General features: G+C 32.3%; 1 protein-coding gene across 2 annotated transcripts; it reads left to right on the forward strand.

Annotated features, from left to right (window-relative positions):
* Positions 1–6,756: 6,756 nt before the first annotated feature.
* Positions 6,757–9,657, forward strand: LOC8274858 (ribulose bisphosphate carboxylase/oxygenase activase 2, chloroplastic). Of its 2 annotated transcripts, none has more exons than XM_015722431.3 (7): positions 6,757–6,912; positions 7,483–7,796; positions 7,927–8,032; positions 8,124–8,209; positions 8,306–8,778; positions 8,934–9,254; positions 9,369–9,657. In XM_015722431.3, exons 1-6 carry the CDS (start codon positions 6,868–6,870, stop codon positions 9,218–9,220), a joined length of 1,311 nt encoding a protein of 436 aa, XP_015577917.1. In that variant the 5' UTR covers positions 6,757–6,867; the 3' UTR covers positions 9,221–9,254; positions 9,369–9,657. The 2 variants fall into 2 exon arrangements, with proteins under 2 accessions (XP_015577917.1, XP_002524206.1); XM_002524160.4 differs by having other exon boundaries at positions 8,934–9,215.
* The last annotated feature ends 3,021 nt before the right edge of the window (positions 9,658–12,678 follow it).

Genomic DNA, 12,678 nt, shown 5'->3' on the forward strand with positions numbered 1-12,678 from the left:
ACTAATGAATATTATGTCTATAGATGATGAATGTTTATTCAATCATAAAAAAATTTTGAATATGCATAAAAAAAAATGAAAATTTTCATAAATAATCAATATTTTCATTGAAAATATCGATGAACATTATATATACTGATGCAACCAAGGATATATTTAAGTCAACTAGCATGGATCCACTAGCGGTTTGAGTTCGTATCATATATAGATAATGAACATTGCAGTACCAGATAATGAATATTAATAAATAAATAATATTTTTATTTAAAAATATCGATCAACATTATATATACAAACAATGAACATTGCAGTACCAGATAATGCATATTAATATTAACAGTGATGAATAATACATGAAACAAAATGAATATGTACGTTAATCGCAATGAATATTAAATTCACAGATAATAAATATTTAAATGTAAAGAAATTAATTATTATGAAATATTATATCTAATAAACATTATACATATAGAAAATAAATATTTTAATATATGTAAATGAATAAAAAAATATTGATATATATATATGGTCTAATAAATACTTTTTGATATGTGTTACTACATTCTGACACATATGATTTTTTATTTTAACATGTGTACTTATTATTAATACCTAGAGTCTAAGTTTATGTATAATTTTATAGTTTTTCTATTAATTTATTGATAATTTTTATATTATTGTATTAATAAAATCTTAAAATATAAAAAACTAAAAACTAATAAAGACGTTAAAAATATTTAATTTATTATTATTTTTAAATTAATTTTTAAATTTAATTTATATTATTACTTGTAATCAAAATAATTATGACGGCCGTACAACAGACGGGTAAACGACTAGCTTTCATAAATATATAAAAAAGTATTCAAAAAATTATTTTTAATAATATTCATTTAAATTTATTTTATCATAATTTTAAAGAATAAATATCTCATGTGTCAAGAATAAATACACATGTCAAAATAAAATTTTTTAAAATAGTGACAATAAAATATTTACAACAGTCGTATAACACAATAATAAACAATTAATTTTTATAAATATATAAAAAAGTTTATTATAAATATAAACAGTCTCTACACAAACATTACTTTTAGTATGTCCCATCTCTTTATTTTTTTACTATATTATTATTAATAATTTTTTATTATATTTTAGTTTTACTTTTTTTAGTACATTTTATATTTTTTTATTACAACACTAAATTTATTTTTTAATATTATGCTAATATAATTTTTTTATTAAAATATTAGATTTAATCATATTTTAGTATATATTTATATACTAAATTATATTAATTTTTACTTCAAAAAATTAATTTTAGTCATTTTTTATCATTACATAATAATATTTTAATTTAAAAATTTAATAATAATAATAATAATAAATTAAAATCAATAATTTTATATTCATAATTACAAATTATAAAACATAATCATATGTTGTCACGACCCCACCCGTGGGCCCGTAACCGGCACTAGGGAATGGGTAGGCTTAAGGCCACCGAAACCCGTAGTAAGCCTGACACTCACTGATTTAAACAAATCTCATCTCAAATTAATATTATTAAAACCACAAATTATCTTAATAGCTACATTCTACATAAATACTTCGGTCTGCCAGAAAAACTAGGCGAGACCTGAAGCTCAGAAAATTTACAACTGATACATTTACTATTACTACTGCGGAGAATCTAAGATTTACCAATTTACATACCAAATCAAATACATCACCCGATGATGAAGGAGTGAATAAGAGTCGCGGGAGAACTAACAGTCACGAATCTGAAAAAAACATAAATGGAGACTGTCAGTCTCGAGAGTGAGTTAAAATCAAATAATCTAGGGACTATTGCTTCTTCTCAGAAAACATAGATTATTCAAATCAGTATATCAAACCATACTATAATCATACCCTACTATTTCCTTCACATAAAATATTAATCATTCGAATCAAAATATCAACCATGCACGTAAATACAAATCACATTATAATCAAATACCATAATAAATAAATAAATAAAAATATATATTTACTTTTACGGGACGAGTGGCTCGGTAGAACCCTAAACCCCAAAATCTAGTAGCCATTCGGCTCTCTTAATCCAATAAGACTGGCGCCCCGAGAGCAATGCTCGACCAGGGACCTTACCTCCAGTCTGGTCACTTAAATATCCAAATAAGAAATCTAGTAGCCATTCGGCTCTCTTAATCCAATAAGACTGGCGCCCCGAGAGCAATGCTCGACCAGGGACCTTACCTCCAGTCTGGTCACTTAAGTATCCAAATAAGCCAGCGCCCCGAGAGCAATGCTCGACCAGGGACCTTACCTCCGGCAATTTACACAAATCAGCCCAGAGAGCCATGCTCACCGTGGGCAAACCCATAAATATCTTATTACATGTCCATGATCATTGCGACGCGTCCCGATGTAACCCATCAAAGGCATGTTCTACAAGCCACATTTCCCAATTCGCAATCATCACATATAATAAATATCATTATCCGATGAACTCATCCAACACATATCGGAAATAAAGATTAAAGATTTAAGATAAAACAACGTGCAATTTGTGAGGGAAAAATAATAACGTTTGTCTTATTATAACATACTAATAATAATATTTATATTATTTCAAATATTAATAATCAAGTGAAATCATTTATCTTGCGATACTAATAATCATATTAAGCACAAATTCTAAATAGCATATTAAAATCAGACTAGCAATAGCGCAAAGATTAAATGACTTTAACTCACAGGGATTGGGCGACCTCCTAGCTCGCTCCGGTGCCTCGGTTGGGCGAGCAGGCAGATCATCTAATCACGGAAAACAATTTATCAATACCGAGACAATCGATCATTAATCCTAGGTCTAGACTCACGGGGACTGTCTAAGAATCTCGACTCGGAGAATTCTACCGAAAATCCGTGAACTTCCCTACAACACGAACATTACCCCCCGTAAAAACGGGTCCAGGACCTGCCAGAAGGACACTTCCAATATCCAACAATTTAAACAACGGGAGTCGGGTCCCCAAACTTCACTATTTCCCGACCCCGCCACACAGCACAAAATACGAGGCAGTCAAACTGACAGACAAATATTTATGACTCACAAATATCATCAAGTACTCAATATAATCCAATAGACACAATTAAACCAAGAATTTCTAAAATTAACGGGCCAAAGATAATTACCGAGACGCTCGATTGACGCCGGACGATCCCGCTTTCGATTTTCCGATCGACACCCGATCATCCGGGAGAGATTTGCGGACGATCTCGACCGTCGATTCGCAAACGAAGCCCGATCGCCACAAAACCGGTGCCATCGCTGAAGCTTGAGATGAGGAGAGTCGGGATACGTCCTCCGATCATCCATCCTCCGGAGCTCACGGAAAAGCCCAAAAACGCCGGCCGCCACCATTATTTCTCTCCACCGGATCTTCCGTCTCCCGGCCACCACAGTGATCGCCACCCAACTCGGCCGCCAACAACGCCGGCCGGAACACGAAGCCGCCACACGCGCGATTCTCGCCTCACCCCCGGAGCTGCTGCTGCCACGCCGCTCCGCGCCCGAGCTCGCCGACGCCGCCGCCTTCCTCTCCTTCTTCTTGGCCATCGCCCTCTCTCTCTCCGATCTCCTTTCTCTCTCCCGATTCCATTTCTTTCAATATCGACATTAGGCCCCCGAACTTTTCCTTATTACAATTTGGTCCCTCAACTTCCTTAATTACTTACAATTTCATCCTGCATAATTCCAATTTGACCCCCAAACTTCTTTTTAGCCTTTCAATTAAGCCCCTAACTATTTAATTTGGGCCAAATCCGAATTATTGAAAATACACAATTACAAAAATACCCCTGACCGACATATTTATTTACGAAAATACCAAACTCACAAATTTCCATTAAACCCTCACAAAAATAAAATTATACTTTTAATCCTTATTCCAAAATAATCCTCCAATTAAATCCTATACACAATTAAATTAAATAATCAATTTCCAACTCAAAATTTAATACTACTAATCAATTATAATACCAATTTTCTCAAAATTCTTTTATAAAAACATCCCATACAATTTCTATCATAATTTTTCAATATATAATTTTATTTATATAAATATGCATTTGGAAAAATTTGAATAACCAAAATATAATCATTTCTCAAATAGTTTACTTGAATAAAAATAAAGCTAAAATTAATTTAAATAAAAACTCACTATTAAATATATAAAAAAAATTCCGGGTGTTACATATGTTATGAACACAAATTCATTAGTAAAAGACTGTAAACAAAACTATAGGTTCGTAAGTTAACAATAGATTCTTGAATTATGAACTATAATTTTGTTAAAAATACAACATGCGTATTTATTTTAATATAGATACATAATTTTTATATACTTAGTCCATTATGTTTCTAATTAAATATGAATCTATTATCAGAAAATAATATTTTAATTATACAATGGTTTTTTTATATTTAATATTTAATAAATTAATAATCTCTATTAAAATTTTTTAAAAAATTCATCTTTTTTTCTTTAGATAATCAAATTTAATAAATTAAAGGTTCTAATATTTAATAATTTTTTATCCACTAAATATATTAATTAAAAAAACTATAATTTTAATATTATATTAGCAATAAATCAATTCTTAATTATACAATAACTAGTTTTGATCCTTTCACTTGAGAGATCCATTACAAAAGACAGAGGTCAACTTTTAAATAATAATTCACTAAAGTACAGTTGTTTTATATAATATTAATAAATTAATAAAATGTTGAGAAACTAACTCCATTTTTAAAAAAATTGATTTTAATAAATCAATAATTTTACTATTTAAAATTTTTTAATCTACTAAATATATATATTAATTATAAGAGATCGATTGTAATAAAATTATTAAAAATTTAATATACTCAGCTATTAAAGAGAGAAAAAAAAAACACTTGGCAGAAAAACATTAAAAGTTTTATATAGCAAAAGGAAAAGGACAATATTTGCCCATTTATTCATCATTATAGTTCTTTTTCCTTTTTAAAAATCTAACAAATTCTTAACAAAGACGAAAAGAAATATTATGAAAACCATAATTTGACTATAATCCATAAAGATCATAGAGAAATAGGAGCAAAAATGTGCTCTAAAAAAATATATCATAAATATTTGAAGGAAACAATTCTGTAAACCTATTGAATCATAATTCAAATCTATTTCTTACCACAGATTGATAAATACAAGTCAATGTTCTATAATAATTAGAAATATCTCATTTTATATGAAAAAAAAAAAATCTTTCATATATTTGTTATTATTGCTGCTTTTTTCTTTTTTATAAACATCAATTTTATTAATAATTGAACTAAAAAAAGATTAGCATAATATTACCAACTAAGCCCAGATCAAATGCACCCAATCTAGACCATATAAAAATTATTGAAAAAAGAAAAAGAGAGAGTAGCAAATAGTAAAAGAAAAAAAACAAAAACACAAAGATTGATTGGTAGAGGATGCAGCCTAAGGAGCAGATCTCAGCCGATGACAGCCCCGCCCTTGCAAATTTTCAGTGGTCTGCAGCGCTCTTCACAGAAAATAATGTGCTAGGGTTCTAAACATATTGAATAAATATCCTTTAATCATTCGTTTAAAATCAAATAAAACTTATGATTATGATAAGGTTATAATTTAATGAAAATTTAAATACTAATTTCTTTTTTGAATTTAATACTTAGTCTTATAGATGAAACGATAAAAGTCATAGATAAAATACATCAATATCTTGTTACATTATACAAGTAAAATTAACGAGACAAAACAATACTATAATAAGACAAAACATATAATAATTTAAAGTTATATATACAAATATTACTATATAAAAAAATATTTTCTTAAAACAGAATTTGAAAAATTTATAATTTATTACAATATAGAGTTTATTTCTATTTATAACTTATTTAAATTAAGACCATAATTTTTTATCATTATGTACGAGATTATTACTATATAGACGCGAAAGAGATTTTGATTAATATATATATATATATATTTTATCTAATGATTCTACATGCTTGATATTCAAAAATGTGATTTCGTTTAATCTTGCAAGAAAAATGAAAAGAATTTGAGGAGTTAGAGAATTAGAAAATGACTTGATTAATATCAAAGCTAGGTTGTTGATCAAAATCACAGTACAGGAACATTCTTTCTTTCTTTTTTTTTGAACTAACAGCAGGGGAGACTTGAGGGTAATATTAATGGCACAGCAAGCCTCAAATTATCTTTTAATGGTAACCATAAGAATTTCGAGAAGTTCTTCTGAAAATTACACTAAATACAAGTACTGTGTGGGACACCTGAATAGGGTATCGCCATTAAAACCCACCTCTAATTATCTTCAAAAACAGACAGTAAGCTGAAAACAATTGGATATTACAAACTACTCAATCTGTTTTGTCTTTGATTTCCATAAATTTAAGACATAGAGATAGCTAGAAACAAAAGGGTATTTAGCTTTTAAGCGTTGTGTGGTAACAGAAGTACCCAAAAACAAGAAAGAAAAGAATTTAGTGGTAAAGAGACCACCTCAAATGCTAACCTCTAAAAGACTGTTGAGGACTTAATCTCTAAGCTCCTGTCCTCACGCCACGTGTCAATCGGGTAATCTTGTTTGTGTGGCCGTTAAGAATTTGAAAGCCAATCTCCTTAGAAATAATTCTTGTTCACTCAAAAAAAGCTTGCTATAAGTCTCCCACTTCACTCCATTTGCTCTTCAAAGAACACACTCTCTTCTGCATTTTGCTTGCAAGTGCCTCTCCACACTCTTGCAACTTTCTTTTGCTTAACCATGGCTGCTACCATCTCTACTGTTGGAGCTGTCAACAGAACACCGGTACTCCTAATCTTTCCCGCCATTTTCTCGTTTAGAAATGTTTAACTATGTAGCTTCATTTATATTACTATAATGCTTTTCTATGATCATGGGTCCTTTCCATTGTTAAAATATTAGCCAGTTCGATGTTCTCTGATGATGTTTCTTGGCTCTTTCTGCATGTTTCCTCACATAAAGCGTATGCAAACTAAAGGCCTCATGTTTAAAAATTTATGTTCATGTACTTGTATGTTAGATGTATCTATGCTTGTATGTATACTTACATACTCAATTAGGACATCTCCATGTGTTTGAGGTATATATAAACACATGTACGTGCATAAGACCAAATCGAATCAGGCTTAAATTCGATTATATTTATATACATATGCATGTGTATGCTTGTGTCTAACTTTACATACGAGAGAAGGAAAAATAGAGTTGGATTACCATATAAAGTTGGAAGATTTAACTTGATTTGCTTGATGGATTTAATAATTATTCATATTAGTGGGTCAAACTTCTGGTGTCAATTTGCTTGATACGTGTGAATTACCGAATCTAAAAAAAGGTTGTGTATTCATGATGTAGCTGGCCTTGAATGGCTCTGGTGCTGGGTCCTCAGTCCCAACTTCAGCTTTCTTTGGCAGCAGCTTGAAGAAATTGAACTCGCCAAGGTTCTCCAAGTTTTCATCAGGGAGCTTCAAGGTTGTTTCGGAGTACGATGAGGAAAAGCAGACCTCCGCGGACAGATGGGGAGGTCTTGCCTATGACATGTCTGATGACCAACAAGATATCACAAGAGGAAAGGGTATGGTTGACTCTCTCTTCCAAGCTCCCCAAGACGCTGGAACTCACTACGCTGTCATGAGTTCTTACGAGTACCTCAGTACTGGTCTTCGTCAGTAAGTGTTTTCAATTCTTCAGCAGCATCAACTTTTATACTCTAATTCTAGTAGGATTTGAACTCCAAAATTCTATTGAAACCTTAATTAACTGTCTCTAATTCTGGTTTTTGATGACTATGCCTTTTAGGTACAACTTGGACAACAACATGGATGGTTTCTACATTGCCCCTGCTTTCATGGACAAACTTGTTGTTCACATTACCAAGAACTTCATGACCCTCCCTAACATCAAGGTACCACTGAGTTTAATTTTATTGGTTTTTAGTCTAAATTTTAATTGGTAAATCTCCTGCCATATTTAAGCAAATTCTTGCTCTGTTGCAGATTCCTCTTATCTTGGGTATCTGGGGAGGCAAAGGTCAAGGAAAATCCTTCCAATGTGAGCTTGTCTTTGCCAAGATGGGAATTAAGTGAGTTTCATGTCTTCTTGTCATTGTCAACTATATAGAACTAAATAGAGGAATACATCTGTCTTTCTTAACTCCGGATTTGTATGATCATTTCAGCCCAATCATGATGAGTGCCGGAGAATTGGAAAGTGGAAACGCTGGTGAACCCGCCAAGCTCATCAGGCAAAGGTATCGTGAGGCAGCTGATATGATCAAGAAGGGAAAAATGTGCTGCCTCTTCATCAACGATCTCGATGCTGGAGCTGGTAGAATGGGAGGAACTACCCAATACACTGTCAATAACCAGATGGTTAACGCTACTCTTATGAACATTGCTGACAACCCAACCAATGTCCAACTTCCTGGTATGTACAACAAGGAAGAGAACCCCCGTGTTCCCATCATCGTCACTGGTAACGACTTCTCCACATTGTATGCTCCTCTTATCCGTGATGGTCGTATGGAGAAATTCTACTGGGCTCCTACCAGGGAAGACAGAATTGGTGTCTGCACTGGTATCTTCAAGACTGACGGTGTTGCTCCCGAAGACGTTGTCAAGCTTGTTGACACTTTCCCTGGCCAATCTATTGGTAAGTTACCACATAGAAGACAATGTTTTTGTTGTCAATATTCTAATGGTCGAGTACAAGTAGACTACTACTGAACCAAAGCTCAATTGTGAAAAGATGCCTTTCTTTGAGTTTCTGAATTGATCAAGGACTATATATGTTGTGTGCATTTGCAGATTTCTTCGGTGCCCTGAGGGCAAGAGTTTATGATGATGAAGTGAGGAAGTGGATTGGAGGTGTTGGAGTTGAGAAAATCGGCAAGAGCCTTGTGAACTCAAAGGAAGGACCACCGACATTCGAGCAACCAAAGATGACAATTGAGAAGCTCCTTGAGTACGGAAACATGCTTGTCCAAGAACAAGAGAATGTGAAGAGAGTCCAATTGGCTGACAAGTATATGAGCGAGGCTGCTCTTGGTGAAGCAAACCAAGACTCCATTGAACGAGGAACTTTCTACGGTTAGCTCCCTTCATCCTATTAAGGGCCTTGATGGGGAGGTTTGCCTCAATTCTAGCTAGCTTTCTTACAACATTATGGTATTTTTTGGATCAAACCGAAAAGGACTCGTCTTAAGCTTAACTTTGTTGTTGTGTTTTGTTTAACGATTGCAGGTAAAGCAGCTCAGCAAGTAAATATACCTGTTCCTGAAGGTTGTACTGATCCAACTGCTCAGAACTTTGACCCAACTGCTAGGAGTGATGATGGAAGCTGCACCTACAAATTCTAAGGCCTTTTTCTAGGATATATGTTTGTCTGTGGAAGGATAAGCACTTTCCAATTTGATGTGGGATAATCAACTATATTTGTTTCTTTTCCTTTGTCCTAAAAATGGATTGTGATCCTCTAATTTTGTGCAATATTTACACTTTCCATTCCTAAGGATTGTTCCTTTTCCAACCATCATCATCTTCAACTTTCTTTCACGTATTACTTTGAAATTGCATGCTAATGATTATATCATTGTATAAAGTTAGAGTCCAATCCATCCTTATTATAAAGGTATGGGTAATAAATGGGTAATGTATAAGAATTAAGTGGATCATAAAAAATAATAAGAAAAGGATCCTCATTTATATGAGTTGAGTTAAATTAGATATAAATATCCACTAATTAACTCTTTCATTAATTTTTTAAGTTATTTGTAAAATTTATTTTTTAAGATTTTAATAATATTGTTACCTTATAAGAATATATTTTTTATTTATAAAAATATATATTTTTTAACCAATAAATCTATAAAAATAAAAAATGAGCATTTAAAAAAAAAGAGGACATAATCATTCACAAAAAATAAAAAACACAAAAAATTACATTTTTTCCCTATATTCTTTTTTCTTTATCTTTTTTTTTTTAATTTTAAAAATATTAACATAAACTTTAAATAGGTCATATATGAATATATGAGTTGTCCGGTGAGCTAGATGGCTGCAGCGATGTAATCTGGGACGGAGGACTTGTAGTATCTCTCTCGATCTAGTAAAAGCGAAAGACCCCTTAACGTAATTCGAATGGGGGCTGACTGCAGAGCCCATTCTGGCCTCGTAGGATAGTTCCTTGTGGTTGCCAGCTAGAGCTGCCATAGCTTATGGCTAAAGCAATAGGGGCCCCAATAGAGAGAACAGTAAGGATAATGAGTGCTTCGCCCATCAAGCGGGCGGCAAGAACATCAACAAGTGCTTGGTAGGCCAACCAACAGCCTAGTGAACCGGGCGGGGGACTCGACGAAAAGGGAGCACACTGAGCAAGTATGATAAATTGGCACTTTTAATATAAGTTTAATATTCCTTTGTAACCTATTAACCATGAGGAGAAAAATGATAAGAAAATTGTGAAATATTAATAAAATTATCTACTAACCATATACTATAACACATGCACCATCACTTGGATCCTAAATGGGATACATTCCTCGTAAGCTATGGGAATAGATACACTCAATGTGAAACGGGTATCTCTTATACATATTAATTTTACAAGGTCTTCTCCACAAAAAAGAAAAAAAGAAGGCCTAATAGCCATAAAAATCCAATCCTTTATGTAAATTTGCTATTTTGGTCAAATCTTATAAAATTATTAATTTATCCATAAATTAGCCTAATGAGTGCAATTTTGAACAAATTAACATTTGGATCAAGATTAGGTGACATGAAAATTGACGTGTAAGACACATGATATCTTAGTAGATTAAAGTGTAGGGTTCAATTCCACTTCAGCTACATCAACTAACTCACACAAGTTAACTAACAACACCTAACCCACTTCTTACCAACCGTTACCCTTATTAAATTTTACAGTTTACTCCAACTAGCAACCCTAACGCCATTTGCTCCCACTTTGCAGTCACTTTGTGTTGCTTTCTTTTTCAAGCTCACCGAACTCCACAAGCTGCAAGTAAGGTCACTTACAATAATGTCGAAGTTGTCTTTATAGATATAAGAGTTGCCATTGTCATTTTTTATGATTTCTTTATCCTTGTGGTCCCAATAAGCTCGATTAATAGTGAGAATGGGTAATGTATATTTTTCTGTTCTTTTTTACTTTATGTTAAAAGTGAGTATAATGTGGCAATATTATTTAGGGTTTAGTATATTAAATTAGAAATTTTTGTGTTTCAAAGTTGTCTCTTGTGATTATATTATTGTTTTGTGATTTCTTCTATGTAATGGCCATCATCAGTAGCTCAGTTTATTTTACTTTATGTTAAAAGTAAGTGTAATGTGGCAACATTATTTAGAGTTTAGTATATTAAATTAGGAATTTCTGTGTTTCAAGGTTATCTTTTGTGATTATATATTTTCTTGTGATTTCTTCTATGTAATGGCCTTGGAAGTAGCTCGGTTTGTTTTATTTTATCGTAAAAATATATTGTGAATGTTGTTATGTAAATGTTAGATGAGACATTTTTTTTGTATGTTTATGTCATGTGTAGCTTAAATAAATAATTAACTTACACCTGTAAATATGTTATGCAATTTTTATATTGAACTATTGATTGGTGGGAAGTTTAGTGATGGACCTCTAATCTCACATTATGAAGGTCAGAGGATACATGGTGGATGGTCAAACTGTGAGAATATGAGAATGTTGATGTGGAAGCTCATGTTGCAGAACAAGGTTATGCACCAATTATTAAGATGAGATATTATGAACTTAGATATGCTAAAGTATGAGAGTATTGTACAATGGTTACTAATGAAGAACTTAGTAAGATATGGGAAAAGGCTGCTGACTTTGGTTATGTGAAATTGTTCTTTGAAGCTAATGAAATAAGTTTGACGAATGAATAAGTTAAAGTACCCATTGTTAATGCACCTCAGGAGGTCAATAGTGATAGCCAGACTGATGATGATTTTGATCCAAACTATGAAGAGGAAGAAGTAGATAGTGAGAGTGGGGACAATAATGAAAATAGGTCTGACATGGATGATAAAGAATATATCCTAGCTAGAAAAATAAGAGAATATTTAGAACAACAATTGTAGATCATGATAATGGCTTGGGATTAGATGACATGATTAACACTAAAGTTAACATTGGTACTGCTGGTAGTGAAGGTGTCCAACAAGCTAAAAGTGACCAACCATGCCAAAGTGATAGAGAAATTATTAGTGATTATAAGGATTCAAGTGAAGAAGGGTGATTTGGAGATCAATCCTAATAGAAAGAAAAAGAAGCATGTTGTCTACAATCCTAAGTGTGATTATAATACACTAGAGTTTGTTCTTGGAACGGTTTTCTATAATGTTGTCCAGCTGAAAGAAGGTGTGCATAGATAGGGAATATGTGGTGGGTATTGATCTGAGATGGCCAAGATCAAGTAGAAAAAGAATGGAAGCTACATGTCATGGTAGCTATAAATGGAGGTTGTATGCTGCGAAGAAGCAACTGGAGAATACATTTACTATCAGGAAAATAGTAAAT

The sequence above is a fragment of the Ricinus communis genome, chromosome 6 (genome assembly GCF_019578655.1).
Source record: "Ricinus communis isolate WT05 ecotype wild-type chromosome 6, ASM1957865v1, whole genome shotgun sequence".
In the NCBI taxonomy this organism is placed as follows: Eukaryota; Viridiplantae; Streptophyta; class Magnoliopsida; order Malpighiales; family Euphorbiaceae; genus Ricinus; species Ricinus communis.

Bases quoted from the DNA above. Each gene is read 5' to 3' on its own strand.
- LOC8274858 (XM_002524160.4), top strand. From the start codon at position 6,868: ATGGCTGCTACCATCTCTACTGTTGGAGCTGTCAACAGAACACCG. The intron at 6,913-7,482 runs GTACTCCTAATC...TTCATGATGTAG, and splicing joins GAGCTGTCAACAGAACACCG to CTGGCCTTGAATGGCTCTGG. The intron at 7,797-7,926 runs GTAAGTGTTTTC...TATGCCTTTTAG, and splicing joins CTCAGTACTGGTCTTCGTCA to GTACAACTTGGACAACAACA.